Source organism: Colobus angolensis, unplaced genomic scaffold (genome assembly GCF_000951035.1).
Source record: "Colobus angolensis palliatus isolate OR3802 unplaced genomic scaffold, Cang.pa_1.0 Scaffold50, whole genome shotgun sequence".
NCBI lineage: Eukaryota > Metazoa > Chordata > Mammalia > Primates > Cercopithecidae > Colobus > Colobus angolensis.
In genome coordinates, this window is record NW_012118488.1 from 2,343,876 (window position 1) to 2,371,732 (window position 27,857).

At 39.7% G+C, this 27,857-nt stretch overlaps 1 protein-coding gene across 2 annotated transcripts in view; it reads right to left on the reverse strand.

The window, feature by feature from the left end:
- The window catches only part of SKAP1 (src kinase associated phosphoprotein 1), a 304,294-nt gene that overhangs the window by 230,274 nt on the left and 46,163 nt on the right, over nt 1–27,857 (reverse strand). For both annotated transcript variants that reach the window (XM_011959872.1, XM_011959871.1), the window contains exon 3: nt 6,966–6,991. In XM_011959872.1, coding sequence (XP_011815262.1) covers nt 6,966–6,991 — 26 coding nt within the window. The remainder of the gene's footprint in view (nt 1–6,965; nt 6,992–27,857) is intronic.

A 27,857-nucleotide genomic window follows, 5' to 3' on the forward strand; every position in this document is an offset into this window, starting at 1 on the left:
TGCCACACACACACACACACGCAGAAACAAACTATACACACTGGTTTGCTCAAATTACCCTTTTCATCTAACAATACTCCTTGGAGAACCTTCCATATTACATATTACATACATATTACATATACATGTATCATTTTCTTTTAACTCTATATAGCATTCCATTAAATGGATATACATTTATTTAACTAGTCCCCTATTCCTGGACATTTAGGCTGTCTGTAGTCTTTGCTATTCCAAACAATGCTATAATGAACATCCTTGTACACAATACATTGTGTAGGGAATACAGAAGGCAGCATTACCTGATTCCAGTGATTTCTTTTACCTGCATAAAATTTAGTTCTTTTTTTAATCTTTTTTTTTTTTTTTTTCTATATTTTGAGACGGAGTCTTGCTCTGTCACCCAGGCTGGAGTGCAGTGGCGTGATCTCGGCTCGCTGCAAGCTCCGCCTCCTGGGTTTACGCCACTCTCCTGCCTCAGCCTCCCGAGTAGCTGGGACTACAGGCGCCCGCCACCTCGCCCGGCTAGTTTTTTGTATTTTTAGTAGAGACGGGGTTTCACCGTGTTAGCCAGGATGGTCTCGATCTCCTGACCTCGTGATCCGCCCACCTCGGCCTCCCAAAGTGCTGGGATTACAGGCTTGAGCCACCGCGCCCGGCTTCTTTTTTTAATCTTAATATCATCTACTACAGAATAGGAAGGACTTTTGGAAAGGACATAAAAATCTTACAAAATGTTAACTTTAAAAAGGAAAAAAGTGAGTCTTTTTGTTATAAAAAATCTTTGACAGTCATTGCAAAACAACTACTGCATTAATTTTAAAATGCATTATTCTGCCCTTTTTAAAAATGCATTATTCCACTAAAGAACACCCTACTAGTAGATGTATAGGAAGCAAAATATTTGAAAAGGTATCAAAATTAGTAATTAACTTCCAAAACAGTTTGTGTGTGTGTCCACTTTCTACAGAATAATTTGTATAAAACGCAGCAAATAAGAAAAGGGGGGAAAATGCCCGAAGGAAGTCAAGCCACAAAAGCAGCTGTCAAGACTGCTGATGTCAGAAGGTTGGGCCAAAGCCAAAGGCAGGAGTATTCAGCCTGGGTTATTCCCCCTATTAAATCCCCAAAAGACATAGAAAACATGCTGGAGGATTTCTTTTTTAAAAAAGTAGCATAGGTTGAGATAGTCTAGGTTTGAAACCAATGCTTGTGTTTATAAAATATCAGCATTCCAGGAATAGTGGTGGAAAGATACTTAACAATAAATTATAAATATTGTAAATTTAGACTTTTTCTTACATTTGCAAACACGTCATAAATTTGGGCTGTGTTTCTTTGTATAAATCCTACTTATGACTGTGCTGAAACCTTTTGGCATGAATGCAAAGAGTATTTTCATAAATAAAACTTAGTAAAATCACTGTACACTCCATTAATTCAAAAACACTTCTCTTCAACTTCAAAGGAAATTTCCTTCCTCTTTTTTTTAAAGTGTAAAGATGGTGTTTCTTTGCTGCTTTAATGTTTTGCTTCTTGTAGTTGTCATAACTACATGCTTCAAGTATGTGATCACAAGGGACAAGAAGTTAAGCAACATTTGTGCTTCCATTCAACATGTCTCAGACACTATATAGCAAAAAGCTTGTAAATCTAGCCTCTGAAGTGGCTACCACCAATAAAAATGCTCTCTATAAATACAAACCTTACAAATCTATACATGGTAAGTTTCATGGCGGAACACCAGGGTTCAGCTATAATGAATGAATTAATTTTATGAAAAGATAAGTGAAATTTTTATTATCAAAGTTTCATACATGTATGTACTTGCCTCGCCCTACTTTGAGACATAATAATACTTGTTACCACTTTAGTAAGTGCCTACCATGTGGCAGGCACTCCTCATGAGTCATAATCTCATTAAAACTCATTACATCTCATAATAACTGTGAAGTAGATATTATTAGTGAGATTTTATATATAAGGAAACTGAAGCTTCAAGAAGTTATGTAATTTGCAGTAGCTAACAAAGTTTCTAAGCAGAGGAGCTGGGATTCTAATTCAGGTCTGATTTCAAAGCTTAGGCTCTTTTTATCATAAAACATTAACTTGAACAACAATTTAAAAAATCAGTTCACTATTCTATGTACTTTATATCCAGATGCAGAAAGCAATGTATGCATTAACATACTAGGTCTCATGACAGAGATAAAAGAATAATGTTACATTTTTAATCAATCTCAACCTTTTTCTTTTACCTTTGCATTATGGAGAAGTTTACACATGTATTGAAGTAGACAAAATAGTGTAACAAACTCCCTTATATACATCATCCAACTTCAACAAGTGTCAATTTATGGTGGATCTTGTCTCATCTATACTTACCCTGTTTCTTTCTCCTCTCCCATATTATTTGTCAGAAATTATATCTTTAAATATCGTAGCACACCTCTCTCTAAAATCAAGAACTCTTTTTAAAAAAATTAACCTCTAAAATAAAGAACTCTTTTTAACCTCTAAAATAAAGAACTCTTTTTAAAAAATTAACCGTAATACCACTGCCACACCTAAAAAACATCAGTAGTTTCCTAATAATGTAAAATAACCAGTCAGTGTTCATATTTCTAATGCTCTCATAGATGTCATTTTAAAAAATAATTTGCTTGACTCATAATGCACATAAAGTTTATACATTCGTTGGTAAACCTCTTAAATCCCTTAATTTACAGTTAACCTGGCTTTATAATGTCCTTATTCACTTAGCACTATTTGTTTTTGCCAGGCTATATTTTTATTTGTTTATTTCTTTGTTTGTGTGTTTTGAGACAAGATCTCGCTCTGTCTCCTAGGCTGAAGTGCAGTGGCATGATCTTGGCTCACTGCAGTCTCAACCTGCCAGGCTCAAGTGATCCTCCCACCTCAGCCTCCCAAGCAGCTAGGGCCACAGGCCTGTGCTACCACGCCCAGCTAATTTTGTTTTTTTGTAGATACAGGGTCTCACCATGTTGCCCAGATTGATCTCAAACTCCTGGACTCAAGTGATATACCTGCCCTCAGCCTGCCAAAGTGCTGGGACTACAGGCATGAGCCACCATACCTGGTCTGCCAGGCTATATTATTAGGCATTGATTTACTTTGACATTAATATAGGCTTGCCATTTCAAAACGAGATTTTTAAGCTTCACAAAGTAGAATTTTTTCGTATTGAAATATACTGAATAATTTTCTCAGAAACCCTTTACACCACTCATAGAGATACTCAAAGAATCTTTAAGTTGGCAAGAGATTCCACTGACCCATGTTTACCACTATCACAAATGTAATGTGACTGACCACTGGACAGAAAAAAAAAGAGATATTATTATATATAATATTCCCATGGTCTTCGCTAGATTTTTACTTAAATATTATGTCATTTGTTTTAGATTCTGGGCCTATGGTGGAAAATTCAATCTAATATTCATGAAGGTTTTTTTGTAGCAATAAATTTTGAATTATAAACATTATACCTTATAATCAAATTTTTGATTAAAAATTGTCACTAGCTCATTTTATAAAAGGGGAAACTGAAGCAAAACGAAGGAAATCAGTTTGTTCAATAACTTTAAGTAATAGTGTCATCAAATCTAAGGGCAAAATTAATACTGCCTTATCAATATCACCTTTTAGATATTGATTACTGAAATTATAAAAATTCCATGGCAAAAACTCCACTGGCTTTTCTTCGTAACTTTAAGTAAAAAATTAAATAGAAAAATTTTTTGAGTAAGCAGGACATGAATTATCAAAGCAATATTATGTCTTATTGTCAAGTAAAAACAAAAAGCCTTTTTCATGTTCTCCAATTATGTTTAAGCTCATTAAAAGTGCCCTTCCATTTATATCCCCTCTACATTAAAGTAATATATTATTTGGATCATGTTTTATTTTCCCTGTTTCCTTTTTAAAATAAGTATCACTCAGGAAGTTGACAGTGGACCAATAAGAAAACCTAGGTGGAAATATGAGAAAAAGAATTACCATTGATGTACCATTATGATAAATAGAAACTACTGGCTTTTTTTTTTTTTTTTTTAACTATGTCCAGGTACTAAGCTAGATGCTTACACACATTACTACTAATCCTCAACAACCTTGCAATGAGACAGTGAAAAACAGTCACGAAGAGTATGGGCTCTCTACCTCTGGAGATAATGGGCTCTAGAATCCATACAGGGTTTCTTATTGTATGAAACTTTCTGAAATTAGATAGTGGTGATGGTTGCACAACTTGTACTATACTATACTATACTATACTATACTATACTATACTATACTATACATACACCACTAACTTGTACCCTTTAAAAGGGTAAATTTTATGGTATATGAATTATATCTTGATAAGGCTGCTTTTTTTTTTTTTTTTTTTGAGATATGAGTTTTGCTCATGTTGTCAAGGCTTGAGTGCAATGGCACAGTCTCGGCTCACTGCAACCTCCACCTCCCAGGTTCAAGTAATTCTCCTGTCTCAGCCTTCCAAGTAGCTGGGACTACAGGCATGCACCACCACTCTCAGCTAACTTTTTGTATTTAGTACATGTTGGACAGGCTGGTCTCGAACTCCTGATCTCAGGTGATCCACCTGCCTGCCTCAGCCTCCCAAAGTACTGGGATTACAAGCATAAGACACCTCACCCGGCCAAGGCTACTATTTTTAAAATGTGTGCTACTAAAAGGATATACAAATAATGGATCTTTTATAATGAAAGACTATTTTCCTTCCAGGCATGAGACCCGGTTTAGTTCAAATATCTTGAAGAACTCAAGTGCGTATTTAGGCAGATGCAGAGTTAATAAAATTCATCCCATCATCTTCTTGTACAGAGGGTCCTGTCACAGATAAAAATGCTCAGAAAGTTTCGGGCCATCATTTCTGTTCTTTCTCACTCCCATCCCAACACCACCCAGTTTTCAAGGGCTTTAAAGATTCTTCTGCTAGTTGTTCTCTTTCTTACATATTTCTAATCTTTTCATAATCTTAAATTGTCCTGTTGTACCTTATCTAGACCAGTTACTGCTCCTACCCATCCCACCAGCTTCTGAAGCACGTAATCAGCTAAGGTCTGATCAAAAGGGCAAAGTAAAAGATACTTTTACCTCTCACTAATGCCCCCCACCCCTGAAAATATGTGAGAAGGCATGAGACTGGGGGCTAGGGCATGAATTTTTCTGTATCATCTTTCCTTACATTTACTTCCAAATGCACTAAGATTTTGCCACATATATTTAATCGCTGTCAAGAAGCAAATACAGCTTTCTGTTCTAAATAAACTATTTTCATTTGTCTCCTTGGCTGCTCTACCTCTGTCCTCTCTCCAAGAGAGAAAGGATGGGTAGAAGCTGCTTTATGTTGAAAGATGACTGCAATGCCACCATGTCAAGAATCTGGTAAGATGTTCCCTTTGTCTTTTTTAGTCCCATATAGTCTCTTGTGTTAAGCTCCAAAATTATTTTCTCTTCTCAACCTATTCCTATACCACATCTCCGACACTAATTCTTTATTTCTCCTTTAGGTAATTAATTCTACCCTCACAGTTTCATTCATTTCTGCCAGTTCGCAATCATATTCTTCCCCCTGTGGATTTTGGTTAACATCTATTAAACCCTGAACTGTAGGGCCATCCCCTGAATAGTGCAATTCACATTTTGCAAAGCAAACCGCTACATTATTACATAAAATTATCCACTGCTCAATCTATGTTTTCAGCTATCAATGCTTTAGGACAGTGAGATGTATAGTAACAGCACATCACATTATGTAAAATAGTGTAAGTGCTCCCACTTTAACTTACAAGAGTCAAGAAGCTTTGAAAATATATGATTTTTATTTCTTAAAGATGGCTTTAAAAGAAAGCTTTATAAAAACTTGAAATACACTAAAAGTATGAGCCAGAAAAATAAAAATTTTAATAAAACTATTATAACCACTCACAATTTTAATTTATTTAAGGTATTACTGTTCACTGAGGTTGGATACAGTGACAACATTAAGAGAATAAAAAGTACTTAAAAAGTTTACAGTTGCTTAAGAAAGTTATAGAGCAAAATAGTTCATAAAGCTATTTGTAAGTTTGATCTAAAACTCTGATTATCTGAGAAAATAAAGCCCCTCCATTTACAATAAATTAAGATAATATTCAGGTTGACATTTCCAACATTCTCAACCAAGTACTAAAAGGAAGGAAGGCAAATACTTTAAAAGATATCCCCTCAAACTGTTTGAATTCACAAAAAAAATTTCAATTCTGAACCTTTTAAAAATGTGTTTTCATCCTGGCCTTTTTTTTTTTTTTAATTTTGCACACAGCTGTCTGTAGTACTTTTTAGAATCATGCCAGATGCTGGGTTCATCAAGCAAAAGCAGGAAAACAATGGTTTGAAAGCAATTAGAAGCACTGAGGCTGCAGCAAGGCTCATATTAAAATGTGATAACACTGTTCTAGTGGGAATTTCAACACTGCTCCGTTTCTGACATTTCTCTGCTGCCAGACAGGCAGGTTGTGTGGAAGGGCACTGTGATCGAGGAGGTAACATACTGGAATTTATTTCTGGAGCAAATGAAGGATTAGCTGAGTTGGAACCCTCCCAAGGTTTTTATTATGGACTCGGCTACCATTTTATTTGAATGCTACTGGATCCTGTTGGCACCTAACAAAGCTCAAGGAATTAAAGCATATTATAGCCTTGGTTTTATAAAATAATCTAGCAACAATCCGCTCAGAAGGAAGAAGCATAGAGCCTTTTGTTGCTAAAAAGCAGGGCAGGGGGGCGCAGCAGGGTGAAGGTTAATTAAACACTCCACTAACTTTCCTTGGAAATGGCTAATGCCACTCTGTGGAGAAGTTTGTAGAGAAGAGACAGAAATAAACAATCCCATTTACACATTTTTAACATAAAACCATACGTGGTCAAAGAGGACTCACCTTGGGGCTGAAAATCCCAATAGTACCTGAAATACAAGGGGGAAAAAAGGGAGTAAGTCAAACTTGTATTTCTCAATTTTGGTTGGCCTACCATAGCTATAGCACCTGGTCCAGGAAGCTTGCTAAAGTCTATAACCAGCCAAAGTCACTACTAATTTTGAGGAAAACAAAAGGTTGTCCCTGACATTTGAAAGAGTCTCAATGGCTTAAAAGATGCATTTAATTCACTGAAATTCCTCAGATAATTTTGACTTTAGAGCTGGAAAGATCCTAAAAGGGAACCTAGCGGTGGTCTGGGGTTTCTCATCAAGAGCTCTACAGGCTTTCAGCAGGATGGTTCTTTGCTGTGACAATCTGGCCTGTGTATTACAGGACTATTACTATCACTGGTCCTAGGTAACAAACACCAGAGGCACTCCCAGTTGTTACAACAGTCAAACCCCACCACCAACACCAACACATCCTCAAATGCCTCATAAGCCTAATTTTTTTTCTCTGTTACCCAAGCTGGAGTACAGTGACACAATCATAGCTCACTGCAGCCTCGAACTCCTGGGCTTTGCCTTTTAAGCCTAAATTCTTAATTTTACAAGTGAAACATGGGCCGGGTGCGGTGGCTGATGCGGTGGCACTTTGGGAGGCCAAAGCAGGCGGATCACGAGGTCAGGAGTTCGAGACCAGCCTGACCAACATGGTGAAACTCTGTCTCTACTAAAAATACACAAATTAGCTGGGTGTGGTGGCAGGTGCCTGTAATCGCAGCTACTCAGGAGGCTGAGGCAGGAGAATCCCTTGAACCCAGGAGGCGGAGGTTGCAGCAAGCCAAGATCACGCCATTGCACTCCAGCCTAGGTGACAGAGCGAGACTCTGTCTCAAAAATCAAAATAAAACAAACAATAACAAGTGAAACGTGAACAATTAACTTCAGGTTGTCTAACATTTTAGTGCAATTGACTTAAGGTTGTCTAACATTTTAGTGTCTGAGCCAAGAATGGGGCTCTTGCAGTTCATTGTACCATCCTATCTCCTCTATTATTTTAGGATATAATTGGCAAAACTGACAACCCTTGAAGTCTTTTTTTTTTTTTTTTCCTGAGACTGGGTCTTGCTCTATCACCCAAGCTGGAATGCAATGGCATGAACATCACTCACTGCAGCCTTGACCTGCTGGGCTCAAGAGATCCTCCTGCCTCAGCCTCCCATGTAGCTGGGGCCACAGGCACGTGCCATCACATCTAGATGCTTACACACATTACTACTAGTTCTCAATGACCTTGCAATGAGAGAGTGAAAAGCAATTACTGTTTTTTGTCTTTTTTTTTTTTTTTGGTAGCAATGGGGTCTCACTTTGTTGCCCAGGCTGGGGCTTAAGCAATCCTCCCACTTTGGCATCCCAAAGTGTTGGGATTACAGGCATGAGCCACTGCATCCAGCAACCCTTGAAGTCTTAAACTAACAAAATAGCAATGGTGGAAAGGATCATTTGTAAGTCTCTTATTTGGAAACTAAATTGCATTTCTTTTCCCACAAAAACAATGTTATATATGATGATTACCCAAGAAAGTCTACTGTATTTTGGATCCCATTTCCTCCTACCTTCACAGGAACTTTACGTTATTCTTTATCGACTTTTCTCTTGTCTGTATTCAACCTCTTCCTCCAGTTTGGCCCTTTCCATCAGCGTTTATGCTCATATAAAAATAAAGCAAATCCTCCCTCACCCCTTCACATCCCTCCACCTGCTGTCCTGTTTCCCTTCATGTCACAGTGACATTTTCAAAAGCACTGTCTACACTTGGCTCATTTTATTCCCTCACTGCCCACTTACTCAACATCCCCCAGTCAGGCTCAGAGCCACTGCACATTAACTGTTGCTACAGACACAATAACCTTCATGCCACCAAATATAAGGGATGCTTTTCTATCCTCATTTTGACCTCTCAGGAGTGTATATGTGCATTGGAGTTTTTTTTTTTTTTAACCTAGGGAGGGAGTCCACAGTTTTTTATAGAATTCTTTTGCAGTGGTGCCCGAGAGAGAGAATACAGTCATGGTTTCTTAGTTTCTGTTTCTGATGGGCCAGTAAAGCCCCTTCCTCATCCCTCTTTTCCACTTATCACTAGAGGTAGAAACTAAAAATCATGGCTTCACCCTGCTAAAAGCCAAAAACAAAACAAAACAGAACAACAACAACAAAAAAGGCAGGTTGGAATTTGCAGTTTAAAAGGTCCACAAACCACAAAAAAAGATGCAGAAAAGGAGATAGGTGATAATGGTGTGTCTTCTAGTACATACATTACTAAAATTAGGCTTGGCTTCTTCAGGGCAGAGTATCAGCCCAGAGAGTATATTGGTTATTTCTTTACTGTGTGATAAATTTTCAGAAAATGAAGACAGAAGAGGTTAGTGGAGAGTAAGTATGTTGCCATAATTCACAGTTGAATTTGGGGAACATTATCAGATATAAGAAGGTGGAGAAGAGGCCGGGCGCTGTGGCTCAAGCCTGTAATCCCAGCACTTTAGGAGGCCGAGACGGGCGGATCACGAGGTCAGGAGATCGAGACCATGCTGGCTAACGCGGTGAAACCCCGTCTCTACTAAAAAATACAAAAAACTAGCCGGGCGCGGTGGCGGCGCCTGTAGTCCCAGCTACTCGGGAGGCTGAGGCAGGAGAATGGCGTAAACCCAGGAGGCGGAGCTTGCAGTGAGCTGAGATCCGGCCACTGCACTCTAGCCTGGGCGGCAGAGCGAGACCCTGTCTCAAAAAAAAAAAAAAAAAAAAGTGGAGAAGAAACCTGATAATTTGTCCTTTCTTGTTCCTTTCCTTTTCCAGAACAGTTCTGGGCTGGCAATCAGGTGAAGAGAAATGTAAGATACTTGGGTTAGAGGGTGAGGAAATTCCAGGACAGCTTTGACATCTGCAGTAGCAAAGAGGAGAGGAAGGGGCAGAGGACGGGGCGGGAAGTGGAAAGCTTCAAAAGCTGGGAAGAAGGAGTGTCCATATCAATGCAGGGGCATATGTAAGCTGAAACTGGATGAAACTTAAATACGTTGTGAAATAATAGTATGATGGGTCAATCTCCACCTAGCAGACAGTGCAGCTTTCCACCGTACCTGGCCACCATGAAGAGTTTTCCATAAAACTCCTTTCTGTAAAACATAGCTAATCAAGCAAATCATCAAATGGCTGAGCAATTTTCTATCTGCTCTTGCTATTTTCCATCTTCTCTTGAGGCACTTCCCTAACCCCCAATTCCTATCATTACCCAACTTCTAATTTAATATAAATAGAAATTAGGGTTCGAGTATGTGCATACATGTATGTGCACATGTGTATGTACACACTCTCTCTCTCTCTTCTTTCCAAAATACTGATGATGGCAATAGCAGGAACTGTGCTAACCAATGTTTTTCTCATTTATTGGCCCAGAAAAAACCTTAGTCATGCAGTGGCAGTTAAAAGGTGCTCTAGGTAAATTGTTAAATAGGCAAAGTATGTTATTGATGATCTCAGCCTCTTCTGTGCCTCCCTGTCCCATGATGCCCACTCCAACTAATACAAATTTTCAGTCCTTTTCTCTACCTATTTTACAGTGCCCTGGCTTCCTGGTTTCTCTTGTTAGTCGAGAAGAAATATGATCTTATAAGTCATATATACTAAGAGTATTGCTTCTGCCAATAGTAGTTATATCTTAAGAACTCAGCAGTATCAAATAAAGTAGTAGGTCCATCTAGTTGATGTTAAATAGCAGAACCTGCTTTATTCCTGTTAATACTGTAATTAAATATTTCTGTCAAACTTTCGATCATAAGATGAAAAAGTTCTAAGGATCTAATGTACAGCATGGTGACTATAGTTAATAATACTGTGTTACATACTTGAAATTTGGTAAGAGAATAGATTTTAAGCATTTTCACCAAAAAAAAAAAGGTAATCATGTAAGCCATGTAAGGTGATGAATGTACTAATTAATATGACTAAGGTAATCATTTCACCGTGTGTGTGTGTGTGTATATAAAATCATACTGTGCATTTTAAATATATTCCACTGCATTTGTCAATTTAAAAAAATCTGAGGTTGGGCGTGGTGGCTCACACCTATAATCCCAGCACTCTGGGAGGCCAAGACAGGAGGATTGCTCAAGCCCAGGAGTTCAAGACAAGCTTGGGAAACATGGAGAAACCCCATCTCTACAAAAGGTACAAAAATTAGTTGGGCGTGGTGGCACATGCTAGTCCTAGCTACTGGGGAGGCTGAGGTGGGAGGATCGCTTGAACCTGGGAGGTTGAGGTTGTAGTTGGCTGTGATCACGCCACTGGACTCCAGCTTGGGTAATAGAACAAGATCCTGTCAAAAAAGAAAAAAAGAAAAGAAAATTCTGACACTAAAAATTATATGTAGAACTTGATGTGGAACAGTATGAAGTGGAAAGTTAGTTCCCTTCTTTTTAAGAAGGTATCTTGCTATCCTAACTTTTCTCCCTCTATTCTTTCTCTAAATATTATTTATGGATTAACCCTACAGGGATTTTGCTTTTTAAAAAAGCCACACCTCTATTCCAAAGCTCACAAAGAACACTTCTAAAAGGAAATCCCAAAAGGTGAGCAATTGCATCCCTCACTGGAGGCCACCACAGATTAGTCTCTGCTGGACACCTTTAAGATCTTGGTCTTGTCTTGTTAAAGATATTCCATGGGTGGCCTTCTTCATGTTCTCTAGAAATATAATTCCACAATAGAGAATTCTATACTCTTCAGGAGGGATTTAGTAATATCCTGCCAACATCTTCCAATTCTTACTCTTTTTCTGAAAACAATTCTCCTTTAGCCAGAGAATCCAACAAGTCTGAAATTAGAAATTTTAAACCAAAATACAAAGACCACAATAGAAGTATACAGAAGAAAAAGTACATAAATGCACACATACAGAGCTGTGTTTATCCTAAAAGCCTCTGAGAATTTCATATCAGGCCTGTGCAGATAGATAACAAACACTTCTTTAATCTTCTCTTTGAAGCTTCAGCTTCAATAGGAAAGGGAAGCTATCACTCCTCTGCAATATCCATACTCAATGTCATCAGGACCATGCAAATGACATTTGGAACTGAAAAATGATGAGTACAGAATGAGCAGAGAGAGAATGTTGCAACTATATTGATGATCATCATTTTCACATTCAGTAAAAATAAACCCATCTTCATTTGTGCCTCCAATAGTGAAAATGGAAGAATAAAATTTCACAATATTTTCTCTATGCTACAGAACACAGTCTTAAAATTTTAGTATTACATTGTAGAGTATGCTATTCATGTTTTCAAATTAAAGATGTTTTGGCTGGGCACGGTGACTTGCGCCTGTAATCCCAGTACTTTGGGAGGTCAGAAGTTCGATATTAGCCTGACCAACATGGTGAAATCCTGTCTCTACTAAAAATACAAAAAAATTAGCTGGGTGTGGTGGCGCATGCCTGTAATCTCAACTACTTAGGAGTCTGAGGCAGGAGGATCACTTGAACTCAGGAGGCGGAGGTTGCAGTGAGCCGAGATTGAGCCATGCACTCCAGCCTTGGCAAGAGAGAGACTCTGTCTCAAAATAAATAAGTAAATATAAATAAATAAAATAAAGATGTTTTAACTGAACTTTAGGTCAGATGCAGTGGCTCACACCTATAATCCAAGCACTCTGAGAGGTCAAGGTGGGTATATTGCTTGAGCCCAGGAGTTTGAGTCCAGCCTAGACAACATGGCAAAACCCCATCTCTACAAAAAGTACAAAGATTAGCTGGGTGTGGTGGTGTGCACCTGTAGTCCCAGTTGCTGAGGAGGCTGAGATGGGAGGATTGCATGAGCCTGGGAAGTTGAGGCGACAGTGACCCATGATTGCACCACTGCACTCTAGCCTGGGCAACACAGTGAGACCATGTCTCGAAAAAAAAAAATTAAAAAATGAAAAATGAATTTTAGTTTGGGGAAAGGTACAAATAAACTGAACTCACAGTATCGAGGGAATCTTGATAAGCAGCAGTCACTGTAGTAGTAATAATAGTAGTGCTAATAATAATGCTAAGATTTATTGAACATTTTGTTGGACGTTGCTCTAAGCAGTTTTCTTACATTAACCCATTTCCTCCACACTCTAACCCTATTATTATGCCCATTTTCTAAATGAGAAAACTGAGGCATCAAGGATTAAATAACTTACTCATCATTACACAGCTTTTAAGTGGAGTGGACAAGTTTCCATCACCAACAACCAGTATCAGAACAGGACCTCTAATAAGAAACTAAGGAGGAAAGTCTTGAAAACATAATCTAACAATTAAAACAATAATCAAAATTAACTGAGTCTTTCTCTAAAGATATTTTACTATTCTAAAAGAATTCAGTGACTCAGCCAACCAATTCAATATTTATTGGATGTTTTCTATGACAAGCCCTTTGCCCAGGTACTATGGTTGAAATGATGATTATAATAGATATGGTTCATCTACAAATATATTTCAGTATCTTTCATGCTGCGAACACACAGTTCTAGGTTGCCACCCCAAATTCACAGAGTCTATAAAGAACTTAATCGGACAAGCAAAAAACAACGCCATCAAAAAGTTTGCAAAAGACATGAACAGACACTTCTCAAGAGAAGACACACAAGTGGCCAATGAATATTTTTAAATGCTCAACATTACTAATCATCAGAGAAATGCAAATGAAAACCATCTCACACTAATCAGAATGGCTATCATTATTATTACATTTTTTTGAAACGGGGTCTCGCCCTGTCGTCTATGCTGGAGTGCTGTGGTGTGATCATGGCTTACTGCAGCTTCAACCTCCTGGACTCAGGCGATCCACCCCACCTCAGCCTCCCAGTAGCTGGGAGCAGCACATGCCACCAAACCTGGCTAATTATTGTAATTTTTGTAGAGACAAAGTTTCTCAATGTTGCCCAGGCTGGTCTCAAACTCCTGAGCTCAAGCTCGCCTCAGTCACCCACAGTGCTGGGATTACAAGTGTGAGCCACCACACCTAGCCAGAATGGTTATTATTAAAAAGTCAAGAAACAACAGGTGCTGGTGAGGCTGTGGAGGAAAAGGAACACTTATACATTGTTGGTGGGAATGTAAATTAGTTTAGCTGCTGTGGAAAGCAGTTTGGAGATTTGTCAAAGAACTTAAAACAGAACTACCATTCAACCTAGCAATCCCATTACTGGGTATATATCCAAAAGAAAATAAATCCTTCTACCAAAAAGACATATGCACTTGTAGGTTCATCACAGCACTATTCACAATAGCAAAGACATGGAATCAATCTACGTGTCTATCAGCAGTGGATTAGATTTTTTTAAATGTGGTATATATACACCATGGACTATGATGTGGCCATAATAAAGAATGAAATCATGTCTTTTTCAGCAACATGGATGCAGCTGGAGGCCATTATCCTAAGCAAATTAATGCAGAAACAGAAAACCAAATACTGCATGTTTTCACTTAAAAGTGGGAGCTAAACATTAGGTACTTATGAACATAAAGGTATGAGCAATAGACACTAGGGACTAAAAGAGGTGGGAAAAGAGAAAGAGGGGTAGGAGTTGAAAAACTACTGGGTACTGTGCTCACTATTTGGGTGATGGGATCATTTGTATCCCAAGCTTCAGCATCACACTATATACCCTGAAACAAACCTGCACATGTACCCCAAGTCTAAAATAAAAGTTGAAATAGTAAAAAATAAACAAACAATTCACAGAAAACATCATCAGGTTTCTGCTGAAAATAGGGCTACTGAATCTAAATCAACAGATTGTAAGGGAGAGAATATCAGATTCTTGGCCATGGAGCTAACCAATGAACATGGTTACTGAGATCAAAGTACTCAGAGCTTTATCCCCCTCAGTCAGCTAATTAGATAGATCCTGATGAAACAGGTCAGACAAACAACTGTAGCTGTTCTCATATTATTAGAAATACTGGTCAGGTGAGGTGGCTCATGCCTGTAATCCCAGCACTCTGGGAGGCCAAGGCAGGTAGGTTGCTTGGACCCAGGATCTCGAGACCAGCCATGGGTAACATGGCAAAACCCTGTCTCAAAAAAAAAAAATAGCCAGGTGTGGTGGTGCATGCCTGTAGTCCCAGCTACTTGGGAGGCTGAAATGGGAGAATCCCTTGAGCCTGTGAGGTTGAGGCAGCAGTGAGCCATGATCCACCACCGCAACTCCAGCCTGGGTGAAACAGCAAGACCCTGTCTCAAAAAAAAAAAAAAAAAAAAGAAAGGAAAAATAATTCTATTTCCCAACTATAATAAAATGATGAACATTTATTAGCATTTACATGTTAGGCATTGTGCTAGATACACACATATACATATACATCATATATATATATTTTTGAGAGAGTCTCACTCTGTCACCTAGCCTGGAGTGCAGTGGCACAATCTCGGCTCACTGCAACCTCTGTCTCCTGGGTTCACGCGATTCTCGTGCCTCAGCCTCCTGAGTAGCTGGGATTACAAGCGTGCACCACCACACCCAGTCAATTTTTTTCTTTTTAGTAGAGATGGGGTTTTCCCATGTTGGCAAGGTTGGTCTTGAACACCTGGCCTCAAGTGATTTACCCACCTCAGCCTCCCCAAAGTGCTGGGATTACATGGTTGAGCCACCACATCCGGCTCTGTGCTAGGTTTATGTTTTACATGTATTATTTTATTTATTTATTTATTTATTTTTGAGACAGAGTTTTGCTCTTGTTACCCAGGCTGGAGTGTAATGGTGCAGTCTTGGCTCACCGCAACCCTGCCTCCCAGGTTCAAGGGATTCTCCTGCCTCAGCCTGCTGAGTAGCTGGGATTACAGGCATGCGCCACCACGCCCAGCTAATTTTGTCTTTTTAGTAGAGAGGGGTTTCTCTCTGTTGGTCAGGCTGGTCTCCAACTCCCGACCTCAGGTGATCCGCCTGCCTTGGCCTCCCAAATTGCTGGGATTACAGGGATGAGCCACCGTGCCTGGCACATATTTTATGTTATTTAATATTCGTAACAACCCTAGGAAGTCAGTACTTTTTTTTTATTTTTAAGACAAGGTTGTGTTCTGTCATCCAGGCTGGAATGCAGTGCTGCAATCATAGCTTATTATAAACTTGAACTCCTGGGCTCAAGCAATCTTCCTGCCTCAGCCTCCCAAGTAGCTGGGACTATAGATGTGCACCACCACACCTGGCTAATTTCCCTTATTTTTTATTTTAGTAGATACAAATTCTCACTATGTTGCCCAGGCTGGTCTCAAACTTCTGTCCTCAAGTGATCCTCCTGCTTTGACCTCCCAAAGCACTGTGATTACGGCATGAGCCACTATGCGCAGCCCAGGACTACTATTATTACCCCATGTTACAGATGAGGAAACTCAAACTCAGGAAGGTCAAACAACTTGGCCAAGATCACATAGCTACTAAGTGGCAGAACCAAGATTTGTATCCAGGTTATATTAGTCCATTTTCACACTGCTATAAAAATACTACCTGAGACCCGGTAATTTATAAATAAAAGAGGTTTAATTGACTCACAGTTCCACATGGCTGCGGAGGCTTCACGAAACTTACAACCATGGTGGAAGGTGGCAGGAAAGCAAGCACCTTCTTCACAAGGTGGAAGGAGAGAGTGTGAGAGAACGGGGAAGCGCTAGACACTTAATCAAACAACCAGATCTTGTGAGAACTCACTCACTATCATGAGAGCAGTAAGGGGCAAATCTGCTCCCAAGATCCAATCACCTCCCACCAGGTCCCTCCCTTGACATGTGGGGGTTATAATTCAAGATGAGATTTGGATGGGGACACAGAGCCAAACCATATCACAGGTCTACTTGGTTCCAGAGTCCAAGCTCTTAAATTCCATATTAACTGCTTTCCTACTGGCTATAAAATAAAAAATAAATCTAGTACTTAAGAGAAGATACAATTACTTTGTTAGATAACCTATAGGCATGAATCAACTCTAATATGAGTATTAGGGAGTGGTTAGACAGAGGTCCCTAACCTGGAGTCCATAGTTTGGGCTTCAGGGGATTTCCTAAACTCCCTAAAATTGTGGGTGAAATGTAATATTTGTTTTCTTTTCTCTTGGAGAAGAGTCCATAGACTTCATTAGTGTCAATAACTCACTTCCGCCCCGCACCCACCAAAAATGATATGACCCACTGAATTAGATGAATAGAGTTGTAATGGCATTATAAAACTAGCTATCCAGAAAGGCCAACATCTGTGATGTTATAAATCTAGAACATCTAGATGAATTATTTTTTTTGCAACTGAAGTATTAAAAGTGTTATTTTACCTGTGACTTACGGAAATTTAAAATACATCATATACTCTCTGCTTTGGTAAACCTCTGCTGAACAAAATCAAATCTCTTCTTAATGACTTAAGGACATCCAAATTTGAACTTCTTCTTTTTTGTTGTTTTTGAGACAGGGTCTTGCTCTGCTGCCCACACTGGAGAGTAGTGGCACAATCTCAGCTCACTGCAACCTCTGCCTCCCAGCGTCAAGCCATCATTCTACCTTGGCCTCTCCAGTATCTGGGACTACAGGCATGCTCCACCATGCCTGGCTAATTTTTGTATTTTTTGTAGAGACAGGGTTTCACCATGTTGTCCAGACTGGTCTTGAACTCCTGGACTCAAGCAATCTGCCTGCCTTGGCCTCCCAAAGTGCTGAGATTACAGGTGTAAGCTACTGCACTCAGCTTGAACTTCCTTTTTGTATTAAAATAGCAATGCCTTCTGAATGCATAGGCTGTCTGCAATACTCAGTGTCCAAAGACTTCTATCTCTCTCTTGAACATCTCTGTTCTCTGATAATGGCTATCTCCAAACAGACTGCAAAGGCTAACACTGGAGTTATCCTGGCATTGAAAATGGAATCTTAGGATTCAGATGGACACCTAGTTGAGCACGGATTCCATGCAAGTTGTTAAGGCTAGGAAAACCCCTTGCAACTGACCTTGAATAGTGAGCCACATGGTAGAAGTTTATTTATGCCCAAGGAAATGGCTTTGCTGAGCACTGCTAAGAGTCTGTACACTAAATATTTCCTATAATTTCTTTTCTCGCTTGGAAAGATTCATATTGTTTTCAAATTATCTTCTGAAAGTGTCCCATCTACTACCTTGCAGAAGGTATGGACAAGTGGCAAAGAGTAACATGGCCAGTGACACCCCACAAGAGAAATGGGAAAAGAGCACCATCTGGTGGAAGTCCCCAGTGGAGGCATCCAAGGCCTGGGACCCAGGGGTCCAGGTACCAGCCTTAGAAACAACTGGGCAGCAAAAAGAAGGTCCTTGGTGGGACAGCTGGTGATCCTTCCAGTCCCAGTTCCTTAATCTCACCAAAAGTACAAGACCTAATGCCTACCTACAAGCAGCTTATAATCTAGTCCAAAATATGAGCTCTTTGTATATAATAAGATGACAATCTAATATGGCAAATAAATACTATTGTAACAACACACAATAGGCACATAACTCAATTATGTAATAGAAGAACATACCACAAGAAGGTCCTGGGTTCTTTTAGGGGATGTAATATTTCAGTGGTCTTGAGTCTATATGTACAAGCACATCTAGGTAGATAATACAATGTTCACCTACTTACTAAATACAATGGTCACAATCAAACTTTTATTAAATAAACAACATTATCTGAGATTGACAGTATAACTCATCACCTGCTCCCCCACCACGACTTTTAAAGTCCATTCCTGGACAGCAAAAAAGAAATTAAATTTTGAAAAGAAATTAAAATACTATTTACCACTAGAGTCTCCTATAACACTTTTGCTACATGGAATCATTGCTATGGTCAATGAAACACCCACTCTGGGTATAAACATTAAGAAACCTAAGAACTCTTTTTGATCAGTGAGTGATTAGCTTCCTGATTGCAACACTGGAAACCCACATTCTAATATTCCTTCCCCTACTTTCTAGCGTGAGGACTGTTTTTTCACCAGCAAATCTCACTAGTATGTCTACACAATCCCCATACTTCCTGCATGTAATAGGCAACGAACTATAATTCGATGAACTAATAAAGGAGAAATGCCAGCCAAATACATTATTTCAAAATAAAGACACTAAATAACAGATCAGAGTTAGAGAGTTTTTTTTTCTGTAAATAAAAAGGAGTCATTGAAAGGTTTGTTTGTTTGCTTGCTTGTCTTTAAGGATAAAGAATGATGTCCACATCAAATCCAGCAGAGATGTGTAGCATGGATGGGAGGAAGAAAAGTGGGGAGATAGATTAGGAAGCTACTTGAGAGCAAGAGAAGAGATAAGAGATCAGATAACAGATTCAGAGACTGGCTGGGAGCACAGAATCAAGAGGAAAGTCAGAGACGCCTTTTGGTTCCAAACTTGTGTATTGGAGAAAACAAGGTACTGGTTATGTACAAAGAACTCCAGCTGATTACTGTATTCTAAACTGTTGTCTCTTTGGCCCTTGCTCTGTCATTTTTGTCACTGTTGACGCTTAAAAACCTAATTTTGTTTTATTTTTTTGCTTGCTTCAGGTTAATAGCTACTCTTCGACCACTGAGACATCATTATCTGATTGGTGAATAACTGATAGCTGAGTGACTGTGTGACTGTGATCCATATACTCACTGAATTTTATAGCTGGAAGGACACTTAAAATCATTTAATCTAGCCTTCACTTTACAGATGAGAACAATGAAGCATGGAGAGGTTATCTGATTGCATCATAGCAGTTTAAAAGTCCACACTGTGGGGCCACCACAGTTTATCTTGTACAGAATCAGGGTCAAGTTCTAAAATTTGATATTCATTTAAAAATGAGATGGTTTCTACAAAAACATTTAAAACCTCCTCGGAAAAACTCAGCTATCATGCCTTTGATATTTTCCTTTTTATGAACACGGACGTATTATTCACCTGAAGGCAAATGTTATGTAAAAATTTTTTAATCTAGATTAGTTATTAGAGTTCATCTAGGCTAGGTGGATATCTCAGCATTAACATGCCAACACAGTCTCTGTATCTCAAGTTATGAATATTGCATTTGTTCTCTCAATAGTAGAGATGAATAAATTTCCACTGTTTGCCAGACACTTTGTGAGGGTCTAAGAGCACAGAAAATCCAACCGTGGACTAGTTTGGCCGAAATAATCAAATTGTGTAGAAGTAATGTAATTGGCCCAGAACATGCAAATGGTAAAAACTGGGACCACAAGAACCCATGTCTGACTAATGCCAGAATGTGTCTTACTGCCTGCAGATAAGAGTTGCTGTTGGCTCATGCCTGTAATCCCAGCACTTTGGGAGGCTGAGGCGGGCAGATCACAAAGTCAGGAGATCGAGACCATCCTGGCTAACACAGTGAAACCCCGTCTCTACTAAAAATACAAAAAAATTAGCTGGGTGTGGTGGTGGCTGCCTGTAGTCCCAGTGACTCAGGAGGCTGAGGGAGGAGAATGGCGTGATCCCGTGAAGCAGAGCTTGCAGTGAGCTGGGATCGCACTACTGGACTCCAGCTGGGAGACAGAGCAAGACTCTGTCTCAAAAACAAAACAAAACAAAAAAAAACACAGTTGCTGAAGGAGGATTCCGGATCAGAGAAAAGCCTGGCAGGGGAGGGGAGGGTCACAGAGAGGCCAGGCCCAAGATGCAGAGGGAGGTCAGGCAGAGGGGCCAGGCCCAGAAGTAAAGGTAGCAAAGGGCCAGTCCAGCACCCCAAAGCAGTTACGTTGAGTAAGGGACAGGGTAGGATACTGAGTAGGTTCCATCCTGAGAGCCTCTCTTGTCTCTTATGAAGTAGACTGTGATGTCATGGAAAGAGTGAGAAGCAGTATGATGAGGTAAAGACTGACAAGGGTTGGGGGAAGAAAAAAAATCAAGGAAAAAGGTTACTGATTTGGGGCATGTGAAATAACTACCCGTTATCACTAAGGATTCGGTTGAGGTTGAAGACTAAGCTTTATTGTAGTGCAGCCAGGATGGAGGCTCATGCCATAATTCCAGCACTTTGGGAGGCCAAGGTGGGCAGATCACTTGATTCCAGGAATTTCAGACCAGTCTAGGCAACATGGTGAGACCCCATCTCTACAAAAAATTAAAAAAAATTAGCCATGTGTAGTGGCTTGCACCTGTGGTCCCCACTACCTGAGAGGCTGAGGTGGGAGGACTGCTTCAGTCCAGGAGGTTGAGGCTGCAGTGAACCATGATTGTGCCACTACACTCCAGCAACGGTGACAGAGCAAGACCCTGTCTCAAAAAAAAAAAAAAAAAAAAAATTAAATTAAAAGGTTTACTGTGGTGCAATCCAATTGTGCAATTTTTCTCCAGAACTGAATAGCTTCCCAGATATACAAGCAGAGAAGCTGGACAGTTGAACTGATGATCCAAGATTAGGATTTTTTTAGGCTTGTGGGATGAAAAGACAAGAGAGTCAGAGAATACTAGAGGACTAGAGGGATAGGTCATAGAGCTCAGGCTGATCAGAGAAGAAACCAATTGCCAAAGACTTCACTATAGCGCCTGCATATATTAAATATATAAGAGAAGAGATATCATTACTCTTCTCTTTCAGGAGTAGAACTGTCCTTTGTCCCACAGATCCCAAACCTCTCCCCCTGTGTTCCCTATTTCAATGGATGATATTACTATCCACACAGCTGAAACTTGGGAATCATCCCTTTACCTCTTTTTCTATTACTATATATATCCCATCAGTCACCAAGACCTGTAGATTCTACTCCCTTAATACCCTTTTAATCAATCTCCTCTCCATCTCTGCAGACACTGAATTCATGTGAGCTCTTAAAAGGCCTCACCCACATCCATGTAACTACATGGCAAACGGTCCACCTGCTCTCATCCTCCTCCCTCTGACCTACTCTCCTCAGTGCTGATGGAAAAGGGAATGGAATGAGCATGAAGAGCAAAGTCTTTACAGACAGGTCTGGGTTGAAGTCCCAGCTCCTCCATCTTCTAGCTGAGACTTTTTCTGCAGCCTCAGTTTCCTCACCTTTAAAACAGAAATAATAACCACATCTTCCTCGTTTGGTTCTTGGGAGGACTAACAGAGGTAATGCATGTAAAGAACCTGGTAAACCACCAATAAATGTTCAGCTGTTAGTCATTAGCATCTTCATTATCTTAATGACCTAAAAGGCAAGCCTAGTTCCATCATTATCCTGCTTGAAATCCTTCCATGGTTCACCTCAGCTCTCAGGTCCTCCCCAGCTCCTGCTCACATTCCTGCCCACTTGTTGCTGCACCCTCTGCCAGCAAACCTTTTCTTTCATGCCTCCTTCTTCTCCTAGTGGACCCTCATGATCCTTCGAGGCTCAGCTTAGTGTCCTATGTTAGGGTTACCACAGCACATCTGTGCATGCCTCTCAGTAACACCTATAATACTGTATTAGCATCTTCTTGTCTCTCTGTCACTGGGCCCTCAAGGGGCAGTGGCATAGAGCTTGTGCTTAATAAATGTTTGCTAAATCAGTGAATGGAGGTAAGAAGCAGCAAGGGCTGTCTGAGTTCGGTATGAGACTCATTCAGTACAAGAGAGCATTTCAGGGAGGGGTAGGGACAAGCGTGGAGAGGCAGACAGAGGGCAAGGCACTTCCAGGCAATGCTATGAAGTATGGATTTTATTCCGAAAAGATGGGGCTGGGGTGCCTTCATTTTCCTCTAAATCACTCACACAAAGGCAAGAGGGGAAAAAAGAAAGAAAAGAAAAGTAAGGGATGAAAGAGAAGAGAGACAAAAATAAGAAAGCTTCGTTAAATTGAAACCTTCATCCAAATGAATAATTTTTCCCCCAAAGCCTGGCTTCAAAGACAAACCACAAAATGACCAGCAAAAATATACTTCAAAAGACATGACCGAATACACACTGTGGTGGCAAGAATCCAATATATAAATACAATCAATTTGTTTCCTCATTAGAAGCTTTCATGAAGAAAATGATTTAATACAAATGCTAAAGTTACCGACATAGATTAATTGAAAAATAACAACAGAATCCTAATCAAAGATATAACATTATTTCACTCATTCACACTACACCAAAATCTGAATCAATAAATAATAACAGAATTTTGAAAGCCAGCTTCTACTGGTAACCACTCTAAGAACTACAATGAATTACTGACATTTTTCATAAAATGCCTATCCTTATGTGTACACTTTTTTCTAGTTAAGAACTGAGATATATATATATAATATATATACAGAAATCCAGAAATCATTTTAAAATTATTTCACACTTTTCCTAAATTCATATCAACTTACTTAATCCACATTATTGCTTTTGCCCTCAAGTTGACTTTTTTCCCTAATTGTACAAGATTCTATACTAAAGTATCACTCTTTTTTTTTTTCTTTTTTTTTTTGAGACGGAGTCTCGCTCTGTGGCCCAGGCTGGAGTGCAGTGGTCGGATCTCAGCTCACTGCAAGCTCCGCCTCCCGGGTTCACGCCATTCTCCTGCCTCAGCCTCCCGAGTAGCTGGGACTACAGGCGCCCGCCACCTCGCCCAGCTAGCTTTTTGTATTTTTTTAGTAGAGACGGGGTTTCACCGTGTTAGCCAGGATGGTCCCGATCTCCTGACCTCGTGATCCGCCCGTCTCGGCCTCCCAAAGTGCTGGGATTACAGGCTTGAGCCACTGCACCCGGCCTCTTTTTTTTTTTTTTTTTTGAGACAGAGTCTTACTCTGTTGCCCAGGCTGGAGTGCAGTGGCATAATCTCGGCTCACTGCAACCTCTGCCTACTGGGTTCAAGCAATTCTCCTGCCTTAGCCTCCTGAGTAGCTGGGATTACAGGTGCCCACCACCATGCCCAGCTAATTCTTTTGTGTTTTTAGTAGAGACAGAGTTTCACCATGTTGGCCAGGCTGGTCTCAAACACCTGACCTCATGATCTGCCCGCCTTGGCCTCCCAAAGTGCTGGGATTACAGGCATGAGCCACCGTGCCCGGCCTAAAGTATCATTCTTACCCATTTATTACTTTGTACAGTATGTACAGCAGTCATAATTAAACTCTTACATAAAGTACCCAATTATCCAAGTCATAAAAAAATGGAATGGACTTTGATCTAAAGGCTAATGACTATGTGACCAGCTCCGTTGGTATATCAATACAGGTCAGCGGTCCCCAGAGGTTAGATTACAATCAACCAGTCAATCCCAGGCTTTACCTGGCTCATCTTGGGACCAGGGCTTTCAGTTCTGTCCCACTTTGAGAGATTCTCCAGCATCAGAAACATCTTGAGATGTTGCCAGTTCACAAGGAAGCACAGAGCAGCATATGAACATATCCCCATCTCCTCACCCCGGGAGCTAAATCAGGCTGAAATGTTGTCAGCTATTGACAGGTCTTAAGCCCTGCTGGTAAGATTTTCCCCTCATTGTTAAAATTCAGTCGAGAACCAAAATAGGCACCTACCTCACAAACAAAAATCAAAAAACAGGGTCTTCTGATAAAGATTTGTACACACTTTCCTGATCTTAAGAATCCCTTGGATCTCTTATTGAAGAACAAATCCTCAGGGTCCACCCCAGACCTAGTGAATTAGCATCTCCAGGGTAGAGGCCTAGAAGTCTATATATTTTAACAAAATCCCCAGGTAATCATATGATGGGGCAATTTTGGAAAATTCAGTAAAAGAAATAGATATTTACCAGTGGTTGCCTGTTAAGGAAATTCTAGACAAGCCAGCTCTCAATTCAAATATTGACTGTATTCTAAAAGTTCATTTCCAGTTGTTTGGACCTTGGAATACATTTTCCTAATGAAACAAAGTTGAAAGTTGCCTGGGCCAGCTTTGAAAATCTATTAAATCTTGTTAACAGATCTCAAAAACTGTGAATACAGTCTTTAATTTTCAGACCAATCATATTTTAAAAGTTGAAGCATATATCCATAGAATATATTTTCCCATTGACATAACATTCTGAAAAGTGGTTAGGGTACCAAATTATATGCATTCCTTATTTACAGTGCTTTGTATACAAATTACACCCAATGATACTGAAAAATAAAATAAAGTATGGCAAGGAGATTTGTCTTCCTTCTCCAGGTACAGGGAACATAGGCAACCTTTGACATTCTTATCCTCTCTTTCTTTGCAACCATTTTCTGCCTTCCAGTGGCCTCAGCCCTTGTGCCAAAGACCCAAATGTTATCCACTACTAAAGCATCCCTCCTCAGCTTACCTATCACTGACTCATGCTTTACTCTTCCAAACTACCTATCTGTCCTCCTCAAACCCAGTCAAAATTCTTATTTCCGAGAGTTGGTTCCATCCTGTCTTTTCTGCCATACCTCCCATTACTCTCTTTTACCTAATCAACAAAATCACCCTTTGGTTCCCAAAAATGCCTAAACTTTATCACCTCTGTGTCTTAGCACATGGTAATTCTGCATGCAATGTGTCTTACCAAAAACCTATCCCATTCACCCCATGGCCAAGTCTTGATGCCAACTCATCCATGAAGGCTTCTCAAGCCCACCAGAGAAGGGACTTCCTTCTTTGGGCTTTTACAGTACCATGGATGTGCAGTGTTTTGTATGCCAATTATACTTCAATAAAACTGGAAAATAAAATAAAATATGGCCTCTTCTAAAGCCTTGCCACAATATATCTTGAATTATAGTTATTTGTGCATTGTTTTTTATCTTTCCCATGTGGTTATAAATTTCTTGGGAATATTTGTTGGCTATCCACTATGTGACATGTTTGTGTTAGGCACTTTTATGTACATAACAACTCTATAAGGTAAGTGTATTGTATAATGATTTGGTTTATTCTGCTCAAAAATAAGTTATAGAAGGACTGGGACCTATGTTGTGTTCACCCAAAAAATGCTTTGCACATAGCATATGCTCAATAAACATTTGTAGAAACTATGAGTGAATGAATGAAGTGGCATTATTCACTTTTTATGACAAGGTTGAGCCTCAATAAGAGTGGGTTCAAATTCCAATTCTAGAACCTAATAGCTATGTAACCTTGAGCAAGCTGATTACCTTTCTGAACCTCAGTTTTCTCATTTGCTATATAGGGATTATAACAGTATCAACCTCACACATCTGTTGTAAGGAAAGCCCTTGAAACTGAGTCTGGCACATGGTATGTGTGTGATGAATGCTAGCTGTGACTATTATTCTAAAAAAAACAAAAAACCACATGCGGGGAGTGGGGAGGGGATAGCATTAGGAGCTATACCTAATGGAAATGATGAGTTAATGGGTGCAGCACACCAACATGGTACATGTATACATATGTAACAAACCTGCACGTTGTGCACATGTACCCTAGAACTTAAAGTATAATAATAAAAAAAACCCACATAAATGGGAACCACTCAGACTGTGTCCTCTACTCCTTACTCTCCCAGAGGAAGAGAAGAATGATTGTCAATGGCAAATGGCAGGTGCAGCAAAGCAGCACCAAGAGTCAGCTTCATGCTCTGGAGAGAACACTACATCTCCTCCACATGGTTTCTGGTGCTCTACATGTCTAGGGAAACTTCTCTAGCAACAAACTATAGAATGATCCCTGAAAGTACAGTCTTTATGACTGTTATGCTTAAGCTGCAGAGATAAGGAGTCTCTAAAGCCCTCATTCTTTCTGAGAAAACGCATCCTCTGTTACTTCTATAACCCTCAGTATACCTAGCACTGTGCATTGCCTGTAATAGTGGTTCAAAAAACCACTTCACTGAATGTCCTCAGTGAAGCCATCTTAACCAAAAGTTGGAAGGAAACCATTGAACAGGTCTAGTGCACATGACTGAACAATCAAAAGTATTTTCACCCTCCAGGTGAATTTGTATTTTAAAACAGGATGTTTAACCAAATGAATCTCTATGTGGTGAAACTGCAGGCATGTAACAAATTGAAAACAAACATTCAGACCTTCTAGAGCAGATTATCTGGGGGTAGTGGGCTCCATGCTGGTCCATGGAGGAGCTAAGATGAGTCTAGCCGCTCACTGGTCCAAGAACTGCTTGAAAAACAAGAATATGTCTTATCTGACGCTGTCTTGATCACCTGGCATCGTGCCTGACATAAACAAATAGCCAATACATATTTGTTAAGTAAATTATCTGCTTCCGGTCTATAATCCTCACCCTGCTTTTAGTTGATTCCATTTCTCTTTATTACCAACATAAAAATCAATCATGGTGACTGATGTTTTGAGAAGAAGGAAGTGAATGGTTTACTTAAGCACCCTCACTTTAGAAAAGTAGTCCGACAAATACAAATGTTTTACTAAATAGTCACACAGAGTGTAGATAATCCTCTTCTAATGAAGGATTCATCCTGTGTCAGTTCAGTGCAGCTCAAAGGGATAACATCTGAAAAATGGAAGTTGTTTCCAGTCAGTGATACCTCATCTAATGAAGGCCTTGAGAGTCAACTTCCTTAATAAAAAAAAAAAATTTTAGAAAAATAATCATAAAATAAAACTCAAAGTACTGCTGCATTTCACAAGGCTCAAAAATAATTTCATTTTCATGTGTATGTATTTAAATAGAGAGTAAAACACTTCGGAAGACAGTTATTTATTTGCACAGAAGTGACCCAAGGCCAGGCTGCACAATTAAAGCCTAATTTCCTCTTCCCATATCTTTCCCTGTTGGTGCCAACTGTTTTCCCACCTGAAAACTGAATATCCTTCAACTCTTAAATCTCTGCCCTTTTTTAAAATTTTTATTTGTTTATTTATTTATTTATTTTTGAGATGGAGTCTCACTCTGTTGCCCAGGCTGGAGTGCAGTGGAGCAATCTCAGCTCACTGCAACCTCTGCCTCCTGGGTTCAAATGATTCTCCTGCCTCAGCCTCCTGAATAGCTAGGATTATAGGCGCCCA